The sequence below is a fragment of the Silurus aristotelis genome, assembly GCF_946808225.1.
Source record: "Silurus aristotelis genome assembly, chromosome: 23".
Classification (NCBI taxonomy): domain Eukaryota; kingdom Metazoa; phylum Chordata; class Actinopteri; order Siluriformes; family Siluridae; genus Silurus; species Silurus aristotelis.
In genome coordinates this window covers 3682198-3697595 of record NC_139596.1, presented here as the reverse complement: position 1 = coordinate 3697595, position 15398 = coordinate 3682198, and the positions used below count along the sequence as shown (strand labels likewise).

Sequence of the window (15398 nt, the reverse complement as noted above, 5' to 3'; positions counted from 1 at the left end):
TTCAAAGAGTAAATAAAGAATAAACTTTATAAGGGTTATAATAAATAAGGAAGAGTATGAAAACTCCAGCATGCTAGTTCTGGGCGTGGCCTGGTACGCTAATGAGCATGTCCAATCCTGTAAATCCGTTTTAGGACTGAAATGGAAAGTGTTTGAATGTTAGCATAGACTAAACAGGCCGCCATTGCTTGCTCGATTTGCTTTCACATGCTAGTTTGCTGAACGGAGCTTAAATTACAGACCGAAAGCATTTTGAAATCCGCAATGTTACATCATATTTAGAATGTACCAAGCTATTTTATAGTTGTTTTTAATTGTGTGTTCAGCAAACTTTCTGTGAATTAGATCTAATTTCTTATGAATTTTTCCTTTTGATTTAGGGAAAAACAATTGCATTGTATAGAAAAAGTGTAAAAAGGCTTTAAACAAGTTTGATTTCATAAGGCTTAGGTTTGGAAGGATCTTATTTGGAGGTCGATCGATTCATTGGTTTTGCCAGATAGTTGATTGCTGGAACTATTATTTTGTAATAAAGTTCGGTACAAGAATGTCATGATAGTTTTCCATTTTAAAAATGAGTCAAATCCCCTAAAATCAGTCGGTTTGTGAATATCCCATCCAAATATCCTATTGTTTGGAATTGCTTAAGTGACCTTTTGGATAGTTTGGAAAGAGCTTTTCATTCCTAGGGTGTGTAGTTTGGAGAAGGCTCATAGTTTAGTTAAGAATCTTGTCATGGCTCGTAGTTTGGAAAAGACCCATTCCAAGTCGCCACCGGCTTGCTCATCAGGGACAAACTTACTCATAAAGAACATATTCATTTTTAATCACCGCATTATCTGTGTAAAGCTGCTTTGAGACAATGTTGATTGTTAAAAGCGCTATACAAATAAAAATGAATTGAATTGAATTGAAAAGACCCAGACATATAGATTATAAAGACCTATAGTTTGGAAAACACATCTCAAGGTCTATAGTTTGGAAAATTCCAATCTCTGCAACCACGATTATGAACAGCCCTGTTAACCTTTAGTTTGCAAAGATCCCTTCCCAAGACCTGTAGTTTGGAAAGATGTTTTCCCAAGACCTATAGTCTGGAATGGTCTCATCCTAAAACCTATAATTTGGAAAGATCTCATCCCAGTGCCAATTGTTTGAAATGGTCACATTTTAAAGCTAATTGCAAAGCATGTAGATTGAGTAGTTGGTACAGGCCCATCCTATTCCCTCTTGTATAGAAGACAAACACATCAATGTTAGTTTGGTGTACATTTTTATTCCATTATTTACTGTATTATTATTGCTCTTATTGGCATTTAGATTTTATAATCTACTAAAACATGCAGTGTTGTAAACGCCGTCTTTGCAATACTGATGACACTCCGGTCATGCAACAGCAGTAAGTAGTTTACTAATGCAGCAGCAAAACAGCTGCAACACTAAAAACCTCCCAGACAGTGATTTGGGACAGCAGGTGTGAAGGTCCATACACATCTGTCTCCCTATTCTTTGCTACAAGAATAATAATTGTATCTGGGTTTTATAACCGGCCGCAGATAATATATATATATATTATATTGTGTAGCAAAAGTTGACATATCAGTGCTCAGGCTGAGAGCATTTTAATGGAATATTCTCCTAAATCTCTCACTGAAATATGAAGCCATGGTGAAGTGGAGACCTGTTGGCATTGTAGACATTGACCTGCTCTTGGAGAATGTCTGAAACTAAATAAGCGGTGTGTCTGGGTGGTATTGACATGGTATAGTGTAGGTGAGAGAAGCAGGGAATGTTGTTCTTTTCATTGGCGTCTATTTAACCACCAACCATTAAAATAAATGGTGGAACAAATTGTGATGAATTCCTGCTTTAAAATTATGCATCATGTGTACACAACTAAAGTGCTGATTTAGGTCCTGGTTTCGTGTCTAATCTCAATATACACTGAAAGATCAGCCTTAGATCAGCGTCGAGAGAGATCAGATGCTTGCAGTCTGCTTCCCCCTAGAGGCGTAAAAATGCAAGTGCCAAGCCTTTGACTTCAGACTGGTTGAAAGAACTGCTTTTTCTTGCAATATGATTTTCCTCCCCGTGCTTTTACCAAACATTTTGTGGCACACAATTGTATAGGATACTTTTGATGTGCGAGCATGAGATTTTCCCTTCATGAAAAACAGTATTGAACTTCAATGCAAATATAAAAGATAAAAAAATAAAAACCCTACTGAACCAGAAAATTAGTATCCTACTGACTCAGGAAAACTTGCTAAAAAAAAAATAATAATAATAATTATATATATATATATATATATATATATATATATATATATATATATATATATATATATATATATATATATATATATATATATATATAATTTTATTGGAGGAAAATAAGAACCGCATTCAAATTAAAACAGCATGTGGTTTCAGTGATTTACCTCTAGAGGCCGCTCTTGTACTATATAAAGCAATCTGGAAAAACTATGGAAGTTTATTTCTTATTATTATTAATATTATAAGGATTTTTGCCAAAACCGATTAATCGGTTGACGTCTATTTTAGTATAACGTAAGGAGGATTAGTATTTTTTTCAATATTAGGTCTGTAATTGTTAGGACATGCGGATTAGTCTGATGTTCCCGAAGCTCCACCCTCAGGATATAAGCTTGCTCATAGAGATGTATATAAAAGAATAATTTTATTAAGCTCAGCTTTTTTTTATTTTTTAGCTTTCTAAATGCAATGCAGTATTTAATTATTTCGTTTTTTTACTTCATGAGCATTTGTGAAGGCTTTTGGCCCTATTGGTTATGCATATTGTTCATTTCTTTGATGTTGGTGCTGTATTAAAACACGGGTTTCGTCTCATTACAGGTGTGGCAGATCCCCGAGAACGGTTTGGTGACCCCCATGGCGGAACCTGTGGTGGTCCTGGAAGGCCACTCCAAAAGGGTGGGCATCATCACCTGGCACCCGACGGCCCGCAACATTCTACTTAGTGCCGGTGAGGGACAGGGACGTGCCTCACACACACTTCAGCATGTCCTGACACATCCTACATATCATTGTGTATTGAAAAACACACTGAGACTGGGAGAAAGGAAAGAAGTAGGAAAGGGAGAAGGGATAAAGGTGGGAATGGAGGAAAGAAATACAGAAAGTAAGTAGGAAAGGAGGACAGGTAGTAGGAAAGAAGCAAAAAAAAAAGAAAGCACAAATTGCAATTGGCTTTTTTCCCTTTAGGAAACGATCAATGACCTGGTGTTGTGATGGAGTGAACAAGAAAGAAAAGTAAAATGGGATATTGAGTGTGAAAGAAGGAAGGAAAGAGCGAAATAAGGAAAGCAACTAGAAAGGAGAGTAAGTAGGACATTAGGAAAGTAAGAAGGAAAAAAGGAGGACAGGCAGTAGGAAAGAAGCAAAACAAAAGAAAGCACAAATTGCAATTTGCTTTAAATGGATAGTGAGTGTGAAAGAAGAAAGGGAAGTAATTAGGAATTAAAAAAAGAAGGAAAGTAAGAATGAAATTAGGAAAGTAAGAAGGAAGGAAAGACAGGGATGGAAAGAAGGACAGACAGTAGGAAAGGAGCAAAGAATGTAAGCATGAATTGCGATTCGCTTTAGTCATTTTGGAAACGATCAATAACTTTGTTGTAATGGAGCGAAGACGAAATCAACACTTTCTGCTCAACAAATGTTTAGGTTGCGATAACGTAATCATGATCTGGAATGTGGGCACGGGCGAGGCGCTCATCACGCTGGAGGAAATGCACCCGGACGTCATCTTCAGCGCGTGCTGGAACCGCAACGGCAGCCTCATCTGCACCGCCTGCAAGGACAAGAAGATCCGCGTCATAGACCCGCGCAAGGAGGAGATCGTTGCGGTATCCGCGCTCTCACACACACACACACACACACACACAGTGTACCAATGCTATCGTTTTGAGGAAATTTAATATTCACACACTCACACGCATCTGTATTTACTGAGTGTTGTCCTGTTTGTGTATAAGCAACTTATCGAGTGTGTATTTTCATGTATCAGGAGAAGGATAAAGCCCACGAGGGAGCGAGGCCCATGAGAGCCATCTTCCTGTCTGATGGGAATGTTTTCACCACTGGCTTCAGCCGCATGAGCGAGAGACAGCTCGCACTCTGGAACCCGGTACAATACTTTATACACACACACACACACACACACACACACACACACACACAGACCACTGTGTCTACACACAACTCCTGCCTTGCACTGAGATTTAGGTCCAAAATGTGTGAGGATGATCGAGGAATTGGTAGTCAAGTGGTTGAGACATTAGACTTTGGATCAGAAGATTGTGAGTTCAAATCCCAGCCCCACCCAGCTGGGCTCTTGAGCAAGGCCCTTAACCCTCAACTTTGTGAATAAGAAAATCAACTGCTAAAATGCCCCAAATCCTATAAATGCAAGATTTCTGAGGATGAAAATGACCATACTGTACCATGGTATGTTCTATTGGATGTGGCTGTGCTGGGATTCGAACTCACGACCCTCTGATACAAACACCTTATCCACCGAGTTGATACATAGAAAATTTGTGGCATTCGGATTTGTATTTCTTTTCCAGCAAAACATGGAGGAGCCCATTTCAGTCCACGAAATGGACACCAGCAACGGAGTCCTCCTGCCTTTCTACGACCCCGACACCAACGTGGTGTACCTGTGCGGAAAGGTAAGAACCACCGTTACAGCTCCCAAATGGTGTTTTTTTTTTTTTTTTTTTTTTCCCTTTTCTTCTCTTCCTCTGAGCGTGTCATCTGTCACCCCACCACCAAACACACACACACAATACGCAGTTGAGGTGCGAGTTATAACACTAGTGGCTTCTTTATTCAGAATTAATTGTAAATAAAATGATTAAAGGAAGGAAGAAATGAAGGAAGGATGGTACAAAATTCAAAAAAGAAAGAAGGACAATGGGAAGGAAAGCAGGTAAAAGAATGGGAGAAAGACTGAAAGTAGGAAAGAAGCGAAGATAAAAAATCGCAATTTCGTTATTTCGGAAACAACTTCAGAGGAAGGAAGGAAGGAAGGAAGGAAGGAAGGAAAATAAGAAAGAACGAAAGGAGAAAAGAAGGCAGAAAAGTAAGTAGGAAAGAAAGAAGGAAAGGCGGGTGGTAAGATGGACAGAAGGTAGAAACGAAAGCACAAATTGCAACTCGCTTTTGTCATTTAGAATCGATGACCTTGGGTTGTGATGGCGTAAAGAAGGAAGGAAAGTAGAAAAGAAAGAAGGGATGAAAGTAGGAAAGCAAGAAGGAAAAGTAAGAATGAAAATGAGAAAATAAAATTAAGTAGGAAAGCACACGTTTCAATTCGTTTTGGATATTTAAGGAATAACCACCTTGCGATGGAATGAAGGAGCAAAGAAAATAGGAAAGAAGGTGGGAATGAAGCAAAGAAAAGAAAGAAAAAAGGAAAGCATGAATTGACATGAACATATTAAACATCACTTCATCAGTGGAAGTGCATAAGACATTCATCCTATTACTGAGACATTCTCAAACCTGCACTTCTTCCTTATTTTGATGATTTCTTTCTTTTTTTTCCCTCCTTTACATCAGGGTGACAGCAGCATCCGTTACTTTGAGATCACTGAAGAGGCGCCCTACGTGCATTACCTCAGCACGTTCACCACCAAGGAGCCTCAGAGGGGCATGGGCTACATGCCCAAGAGAGGTCTGGACGTCAACAAGTGTGAGATCGCCAGGTGAGAGGAAACCATTCGATTTTATGGACACAAAGTTTGTGGACACCTGAGCAAAAAAAAACACTGGGGTGCAGTCATGGATACAATTCATACCAGAGGGGTTCTTCCAAGATCTTCCAATCATATATATATTTTTTTTTGTTCCTGTAGCGTATTTGTCTGACAGTGTTTGTGTGAGATTGTTCTGTAGAGGGCAGCACACGATTTCCTTATAGATTTTCATGGATTTAGGAATCGGTGTAACCTGTTGGTGTGTTTTCAGGTTTTACAAGCTGCACGAGAGGAAGTGTGAGCCAATCATCATGACGGTGCCAAGAAAAGTGAGTTCTCCCTGCCATTTTTATTTTTTTTAAGATGTTACTGTTCCTGCCATGAACAGTAACTGACTTTAATTCAACTAGCTAAAGTGTTTGATGTTTATTAGTTCATTCATTCATTCATTCATTCATTCATTTTCTCCCGCTTATCCGTAATTCGGGTCGCGGGGGCAGCAGTCTAAGCAGGCCCCCGCCTTGGACTGCTGCCCAATCCTCACAGCACCGTCCCTCACGGCCCCTCCTGCAGGTGGTGAGCCCACGGGAAGGCGGCCCCACGTCACTCCGACGTCACGGACCTTGATATTTCCCTCGTTATTAGTGATTTAGGAAAAGAAAATCCCAAAACCCAGATATGACAACTTCCACAAACTGTTACCTCAAATGTCTTTGGATGCAGTAGCATGAATTTTTTACTTGAACTATGAGACCCAAATCCACCTCCATGCAAATATGCTTTACATGGTTTGCAGTGGAAGATCTACTGTTCTGCATTCTGTCCTCAAGCCTATTAAACACTTCTGGGATGAATTGAAACGCTGACCGCACCAGAGGCCCTCCTCACCTTCACCTACATCAATACCTGACTTTACTAACACACTTATGATTGTATGAAATCTCACAAATCTTCAAAACTTTTTTGCTACATTTTATTTAGTATGGGTTTCCTCAGGATTATATGGTGTATATATGACAGTGCCCCCTGTGCACAATGCCAGCCAACTTCGGTCCAATGAAGGCTTTTGGGATGAACTTCGAACACCAAGTCAACCTCAAATCTTGTCAGGTATTGTCTGTGCTTGATCTTAGTAATGGACTAGCGGCTGAATGAACACACATCCCTACAGCCACCCTCAAAAACATAGTGGAACCTCTTCCCAGAACAGTGGAATGGGATGTTTCGCAAAGACAAATGGATGGGATTGGTCATGTGATTGGTCAATCCAAAATATAATCCCGAATGCCGTTGAACAAGGAAGCATCCAGTCAAGATGAATGTTCGATTTCAAAAACCAGGGTCCAAGGTCACAGCAAGGTTCTCCGGAAGCTTCCTTCCTGTTTAGTGTATTTTAAAAGTACATTAGTAATGAGAAGGATCTGACGTGGTGGTGGTGTTGTTTCTGGACTCTTTGACTTTTTGATGTATTTCTTTTTTTTTTTTTTTCTTGCATCGTATTAAGTTTCTTCTGAAATGATAGTTCTCTAAACTATTTCTTACTTCTTCTCTCTCCCCCTGCAGTCGGACCTGTTCCAGGACGATTTGTATCCGGACACGGCCGGGCCAGATTGCGCGATCGAAGCCGAGGACTGGTTCGACGGCAAAAACGGCGAGCCGATCCTGATCTCGCTCAAGGACGGCTACATTCCGGCCAAGAACCGCGACCTCAAGGTGGTCAAGAAAAACATCCTGGACAGCAAGACCAAGCCCAGCAAGAACTCAGAGAACAACTCCGCCAGTGCTCCTGCCGCCAAAACCGCCACCGCGGCCACACCTTGTGCCGTACGTTTCTTACTTTCTTTGCGTTATTAAGTCCCATTGCTTTTACTCGCTTCTTCCATACATGGATCTCTTGGTAATATTCTTTCTTTATTGACCCCGTTTCTCTCTCTTGCTTTCTTTACATTTTTTTTCCGTAACAGAAAAGCGATTCGAAATTGGACGAGGTGCTGAAAGAGATCAAATCGCTCCGAGAGCTGGTGAGCAGTCAGGAAAAGCGAATCGCCAAGCTTGAGGAGCAGTTGTCCCAGATGGACGTCTGAAGGACCCAGTCTCTCCCCACCCCAGCAACCCCTCCCTCAGCTACTGTTCAGGAAATTCTTATTGGCCAGGCAGGTGGGACTAGTCACTGCCAGTCACCGCGACTTCATCCCGCCTGAGACCTGCCCAACATTCCGAAATGGACTTTTTTTTTTTTTGTGGTTTTTTTGTTTTGTTTTGTTTTCTTCTCATTAAGCCCCCCAAACCCAACCACCCCTCGTACCAGTTATATTTGCGAAATCTGCAGCAGAGAGACCGAAGCATATTTACTTCTCTCTCTTTCTCTCTCTCTCTCTCTCTCTCTCTCTCTCTCTCTCTCTCTCTTTCTTTCCTTCTTTCTCTCTCTCAAGCCAAGAACTTACTTTTTACTGAAACCATGTTCCGAAAAGTGCCACTTGTGTTTTATTTGGTGTTTTTCCAAAAAAGAAAAGGTGTTGATCATTCCTCTTTTGGTCGTTCCCCCCCATATAGTTCAAATGGGGAAGAAAAAAAAAAAAGAAAATCGTGACCATTGTTCCAATGTGAAGTGCTCGCTGAACTCAAATATTGAACTCAGTATTGCATTTCTCACCATCGTACTTCTTTGTTGACAATTTTTCAACTATATATATATATATATATATATATATATATATATATATATATATATATATATATAGATATAGATATATAGATAGCTCATCCTTGACAGTATTTGTCTATAGATTTTTTTTTTTTTTTTAATACACACATACACTTAGTCCACTTTGTACTAATAAGGGACATTGCAATAGGCTGGTAATGCAAGTGAGGGGATTCATTCGATTTCTGACCGTTTTAAGCATCCCTATATCATCTTTTGGCACCGATTTTAACCGAGCTGGCTGTACGTACAGGTTGACAGAGGACGGCAATATCAATGCATTGATTTCTTTTTCTTTTTTTTTTTCCTTTCCTTTGGAAAATGGTTTGTTCTTTCAATGGTTTGCATTGTTATTCCATGAACATTCAGGTCTGATCTTTTTTTTGCCTATTCCCTTGAAACAGTATCTTTTTAGACAATTGCATGCAATAAAGATTTCACGTGTTCTATTTTCTCACAATAACCCCTGTCCCGGACTCGCCCCAGTCTTTGATTTGTGTCTTTAGTTACCTTGCGGAGTCTCGGATGGAAGAATCTACGTCATTGGTGTTGCACATAATACGCTATGTATTAGAATAGAGAGCCGCATTTTTTGGGGGGGGTTTTATTTCCCAGTCATTCAGTATTTCCATTTCTGTTCTACAGACCGAGCCTGATTTCAGTATCAAGGCTCTTTAGTTTGAAGAACACTGATATTTGAACAAACCAGCACTAATGTCGTTCACCATTTTTCCTTTGTATCCTGGATCAAAGTATTACCATTTTATCTGAGATGTTAAGTTCCTCAATGCGTGGCGAAAAACCGTCTGCGTCGAATGAGCAGTCTAGACCAACACATTGCCATTGACTTCCTGTTTCCGTTGTGCAGGAAGTGACTGCCCTGTTCTCTTAGCCATATGTTTAGAAGGGTGTAGCCAAAGTTCGTCTAGACCACATCCTAATTCCTGTATCTATCACTGAACAGTAACAAAATCTGACTCAAATTAAGAGCTTATCGATGGGCTGAGGTTTTCCACGGTCAAAGGAATATAACGGTGCTTTCACATTTGGCCGTGCTTATAGTCATCTCTCCTGACACACCCTGTAACCATAACTACGCCGCCCTGGGTGGTCTCAACTAACTGACTTACCTAGCATACATTCCAGGTTTAAATTGTACATGTTTTTGGAAATGGATTAGAAATATTGAGAGAATTGGTGAGTTTCGAGAGAATGAACCCAAACACTCGTGTTGTTACAATGAATTTAAATATTTAGCAGTTTTTTTTTATCCCCATATTAACTCCCTAACGACTGTTTTGTCACTAATTTCCTGGGATCTGATTGGTTGGAAGGTGGAAAAAGCACTCGGGGTACCAAAACCTTTTTCAAACTTGGATGGTGACCATAAAAAAAAAGGGTGAAAGCGGCGAAAGAATTAAATGTGATGAACATTTTTCGTTTTTTTGTTGGGTTTACTTAATTTGGGAAGTGAGCGGGGTTTTGCAGGTTTTTTCTTTGTTCTTGCGCACGGTTTATTGAAAGGATTTTAGGATTTTGGGGTTGGTTCCTTGCATCCGATTGCTTTGTTTCGATGCTCTTATGGGGTTATCGCAATAAAATGTGTGAGCTGTTGGAGGGGACAAAATATATGTGCCATTTTTGATATGCTAGCTAGGGTTTTTTTTTTTTTATGGTTGATTGCATGCATGGGAAAATCGAATGTTGTCTGAATTGGTAGATTGGTGGAAGGATGATGAGAAGAGGATGTAAAGGGCGAGCGTGGTAGGCTTTAAGCCCAGTTTAGTGTTGTCTTTTAGTTTGTAGCGTAATAGAATTCATGTTCGTGGTTTTTATAGAAGCGCACCGTTCATTCCTTGAATCCGATTTTTCATGTGTTGAACGGATCGAACAAATCAAATGCAAATCAATCGGCGACTCTGCCTCCCAACATCGAGCATTAATGATAGCCCATAGAGCCGAGGTGAGTGGTTTCCGGGTTGTTCAACCCTCGCCGCCATTAACCAACTGTACCATCATGTATTATTATTTTCTGGTGGTCAAATAATGTTAACATATTAGCAAATATAGTCTTAAAGGTGTTTTTGCCTGACTTCTTTATTATGGGATTTGTGATTAATTGTACCAATGGGACACCTTGTTGGGCGGATCACACTAGTTCAATTGCATTGCATTTGATTAATTGAAATTCATCCCTCACCAATGCCCCCATTTTCCTTGGCTACAAATTGGGAATTGCACCTCATAAGGTTACAGTGGTTGATTTTTCTGCAAGGTTATGAAGTGTTTTAATTTTTTTTTTCATGTTTGATTTGATTGAGTAGGTGTCGATTTCGAAGGATATTTTTGGTAGGTTGACTCGAAAGCTTCAAGCGTATGTGACTTTTTTGATTTCACGAACCGCTCTGTATATAACGTTTCATTCCGATGCTGCCTCTGTCAAACTGAAAACCAAGCCATAGTTTCCAAAGTTTCCCTGTTCACTTTAAATGGAACATTAAAGTGAATAAAACCCAATAAATTCTGAAAGAACGAAAGAAAATCAGTCTGTGTGTCATTTCTTATTCATTCCTTGTTCATTTGCAATGTAATGGGGGGGCGACTTTGTAGCCTATGTTTGACAAGTTTGATGGTTGCACAATTTGCTGTCGTCATTGTCTTTTGCTTAGAGATTGGGTTGGATTTAGGGAACTGCAGATGATGTTTTTTTTTCTTCTTCTTCTTTTGAACCGACTCCTATTCGCTTGTGTGATGGTTGCGTCACAGTTTCAAACCTCAGCTTGGTTTGACACAGAGGCAACTTCCTGTATTAAAAAAACAGCGAGGCGTTTTTCGGAAAAGGTACACGGCGTGCGAACTAGAAAGAGAGCTGCAAGAAAGCCACCAGGTATTTATGCTTAATACTTGTACATAGACCTCTTTTTAACTTTTGATTCCATAATCTGTTATTGGTACAATTGTTGATTGGATTTATGGAAATAAAAAAACAAAAAAAGTACTTTGGAAGTAAGAAGGACATCATTGTAGCAGGCAGGAACTTTAACTAAAAGAAATGACTAAAACTGACTGATATACAGGATAAACTCCTCAAAAGAAAGTCTGTAATATGTTACTCGCACGTGGTGAGCCAAACATTGTGTTTAAAAAAGAAATTGTCAAAATCCTATTCCGAAATGTCGGTTATAAAATCTAAAAAATTTTCTTAACCATGTAAGTCAGTATGTTCTGCATTTATTTTCAAGTGAGTTCTGCCTGTTCTTTTGCTCTACAGCTAAAAGCCATGACTAACCAGCTCGACTTGAGGTTGTTTCTTTTTCTACTGATTGCGAGCAGCTTGGCCACAGGTCAACAATTGCTTAAAGACAATCTACAAAATTCAACTGTTTCCAACCACACACAGCAATACGACAACACAACTGAACTTCAGCCCACCGGCCGACCTCCACAGACCACAGGGATTCGCAACGAAAGTTTTACTGCAGCTCCTACGCCCAGCCGGAACACTTCTGAAACGACCCACAGTTGGCCGTCGCAGGGAAATGGAACTTCTGGAAACGTTTCGAAGATCGAAGGAACTGAAACGAACAGCACCGAACACAAGTCGCCAGGGAACGAAAGTTTAGTTACCGAAAGTCCTCCACAAAGCCCTTTCCCTGAGAAAAATAGCACTTCGGACCCCACCATGGCCAGCTCCACTCCCACAATTCCTGCCTCAATCGGAGCAAACGGAACGAATGCTACAAATTCGGTCACCGCGATTCCGCCACCTCATTCGAGCACCGGAGGACCTACCAGATCAAAAACAACCATAAAGACAACGTCGAAAGTCAGAACTACTTCGAGTCACACGCCAACTACGGCACATCACAGCCAAAAACCTAACAAATCAACCACCAGGATTTGTCCCACGGCCGAACCAAAAAAAGAAGGCCTCGTGGGTCGGTGTCTCATTGTCATCGCCAGTCTGGCCGCTCTGGCGACCATCTTTATCATGACCACCATTGTGTTGGCCACGAAGTTGGCTGGCTTGAGACAAAGGCACAGGGCGAGCCTGCTTCACGGGACGGAAATGGTCTGCATATCAGCCCTCATGAATGATACCGATTATCCCATTCCTACCCCGAAGCACCCTAAAAGCAACGGCGCACTGATCCCAATCACCGAGGATGAAGACGGTGATGATCTCACCCTCAACAGCTTCCTGCATGATACTGAAGTTGTGGCATAGAGATTATTTTTTTTTTTTGTACTTAAATCTGACTCGAAAATCCAAACTCCACGTTCCCATCGAGGAGAACAATTGGAATTCTTAAATCTTTCTTCCTGACAGGGAGTCTGTGGTAAGACCACTGGCTCTTTGTATTAATCAAGATTTTCTACATTTAATCAAGCCTAAAGAACTTTGTACTTGCACAAACAAGATTTAGACTGCTCAATCAACCGAGCAAAATTTCCTGCACTTGGTCTACGACATATTTGTCAACTGCTGATGCGTGCACGAAGTGAGCATCCCCCGAGGCCTAACAAAAGCTGCTTGTCAGCACGGATGATAATATTTGTCTGTGCTTGGTGTTGCATAGGAAGTGTGTGGACTTATTAGACGAGAGAGAGAGAGAGAGAGAGAGAGAGAGAGAGAGAGAGAGGAAGTGTGGTTTTAAATAGAGTTGTGCGTCTGCTTGTTACCCAAAAGAGCTTCCTAGTGACTGTTGCCTTGAACTGTATTTTAAGCAATGTGTGGTACATAAACCTGTAAATGACTTCTTATGACTAATGAACTGCTTTACATGTGTGTGGGGGGTTTGTAGTCCTTTCTATAGAAGGAAGGTTTTACTCAGTAACTGTATCGAGTACATTGCAATATCATTTACCCTCATTCTTTTGTTGACTGATATATTCTGTACAGCGGTGTTCCTGTTTCCAGTCACCTCTTTTATGATTCATAAGTTCCAAATAGCAGGTCGGGTGCTTGTTAGCTATACCTTATGTTCCATTCGACATGGTTCTGGGATTTTGATTAGTGGTAAGGATCGGGGTTTAAGATAACACCGACCTCAAGAGAATGCCCACATTTGCATATGGCATTAGATTTACTTACTTTTATCCTGATTGGCTTTCAATTTTCTAATTTATACAAAGGAATTGCAAGGGCTTTGCTCAAGAGCCAGAAGGAAAGTGGTAGCTCACTGGTTAGTGTATTAAACTTTGGACCAGAAGGTCATGAGTTCAAATCCGCGTGCCACCAAACCAACCCCGCCACTGCTGGGCCCATTAGCAAAGCCCTTAACACTCAACTTCTCAGTTGTATAAATGATACAATTCGCTCTGAATTAGGGCACCAGCCAAATTAAAAAAAGTAAACGTTAATGTAAGAGCCCAGCAGTGGCAGCTTGGTGGTGCGGGGATTTGACCTCAGCCTAATGAGAAGTCCAACATCTTAACTAATGAGCTACCACGTCTCGTAATCAGGCGCCCAGATATTTGTCTTACCAGGATAAAAAAAAGAAACTACATTCTCCATTATCTTCCATAGCTGCATTATTGTGGCTAGCTGGCACACCAAAAAATAATATACCAGTGGGAGAGGAAAAAAACAAAAAAAGAAACAACCTTCATGCAAGTTCAACTAAATTGAGATTCAATAAATATGAATACAAAACAGCAAATGAGATCTGAGATAGCAACAGGCATTCCCCTTTTTTTCAGCCTGCATTTGCTCCATCAGCCTTAAGTTGTACGTTCATTCCCTTTTAATGAGGGCTTAACGAGAAAAAAAAACTCCTCACAGGCGGCTTTTATTTATTTGCTTAGTCTATAGTTCTATAGTTTTTGTGAATATTCTCTCTCTCTCTTTTTTTATTTTATTATTTCTTTTTTTAATATAAATATTGCTTTGGAAATAATCCATGATTCCTCATGCACTTGTCTGCAATAGACATGAAGCCATATGAGCTGATACAGTAAGTTTTACTGTATAGTATATAATATAGTAATTTTATTTTGTATTTACTGAATGTTCTATATGTATGGTTGTAACTTTTTTTTTAATATAGTTTTAATACAGTTGGAGAAAACTATTTAATCCTTATGTGCTATATACATTTCTTCCATGGACAGAGTTTCAGGAGGTTTTTTTTCCTCCATTCACTCATATATTAAACCATCTGAAGAGATTTGTGTATATTTTACAATACGTTATACCGGACAACATGGTGTCAGCCAGCATAAATAAAGGTTTCAGCCTTTTCACAGGCAACATCATCATCAAGACTGATCTGAAGTTGAGGTTGAAGCTTGGCAGATAAGGTTTTGTGTTTGCACATTGTTTCAAAGTTGCTCTTGGGTGTGTTAATGATGAACAGAACAGATAAAAAAAACATTGAATTTAGATAAAGATGTGTGCAGCATGTGATGCCATGTACACTGCAGTCATCTGTACATTTATATAGACAGGATCTAATATAAAGGTAGAAGGTCTGTAGATGGGAGGTTTATTTTAAAACCTTGTGCATACGCAAACTGTGTGTGTTTTTTTGTGGCCAGGAGGCTGTAATCGCAAAGGCCTGATGAGAGACATAGCAGAAACCAGGTTCAGAAATAAGTGCTACACCCAGCGCCCACAGAGCCTCACCCATGGGAGGTGCGCACCACATCGGACTTCAAACTTAACTCCAAACATGTGGCCTGAAAGCTCTAAAATATGCTGTATGGACAAAAGTTTGTGGACACCTGAACAGATTTTTGAACATCAAAATCCACATCCAGTCCCCATTTTGTGTTTTTTTATAATGTCCACTCTTCTGGGAAGATGTTCCACTAGATTTTGGGGTCTGCTTGTGGACAGTTGTGGTCATTCAGCTACAAGGTAATTAAAGTGAGATACTGATGTAGGTGAGGTGAGGAGGCCTGGGCTGCAGTCAGCATTACAGGAGATCATGTTTTATTTTTATATA

At 40.2% G+C, this 15398-nt stretch overlaps 3 protein-coding genes across 8 annotated transcripts in view; 2 read left to right on the top strand and 1 right to left on the bottom strand.

The window, feature by feature from the left end:
* Positions 1–8328, top strand: part of coro1ca (coronin, actin binding protein, 1Ca) — a 42001-nt gene extending 33673 nt beyond the window's left edge. For all 5 annotated transcript variants that reach the window (XM_083526350.1, XM_083526351.1, XM_083526352.1 and 2 more), the window contains 8 exons: positions 2878–3007; positions 3706–3887; positions 4049–4168; positions 4611–4715; positions 5608–5753; positions 6016–6073; positions 7308–7568; positions 7709–8328. In XM_083526350.1, coding sequence (XP_083382476.1) covers positions 2878–3007; positions 3706–3887; positions 4049–4168; positions 4611–4715; positions 5608–5753; positions 6016–6073; positions 7308–7568; positions 7709–7828 — 1122 coding nt within the window. In that variant the 3' untranslated portion in view covers positions 7829–8328. The remainder of the gene's footprint in view (positions 1–2877; positions 3008–3705; positions 3888–4048; positions 4169–4610; positions 4716–5607; positions 5754–6015; positions 6074–7307; positions 7569–7708) is intronic.
* LOC310717971 (D-amino-acid oxidase-like) overlaps positions 1–15398 on the bottom strand; it is a 188335-nt gene that overhangs the window by 105126 nt on the left and 67811 nt on the right. The window lies entirely within an intron of this gene.
* selplg (selectin P ligand) lies at positions 8514–14707 on the top strand. Its single transcript, XM_083526426.1, has 2 exons — positions 8514–11335; positions 11720–14707. Exon 2 carries the CDS (start codon positions 11729–11731, stop codon positions 12674–12676), a length of 948 nt encoding a protein of 315 aa, XP_083382552.1. The 5' UTR covers positions 8514–11335; positions 11720–11728; the 3' UTR covers positions 12677–14707.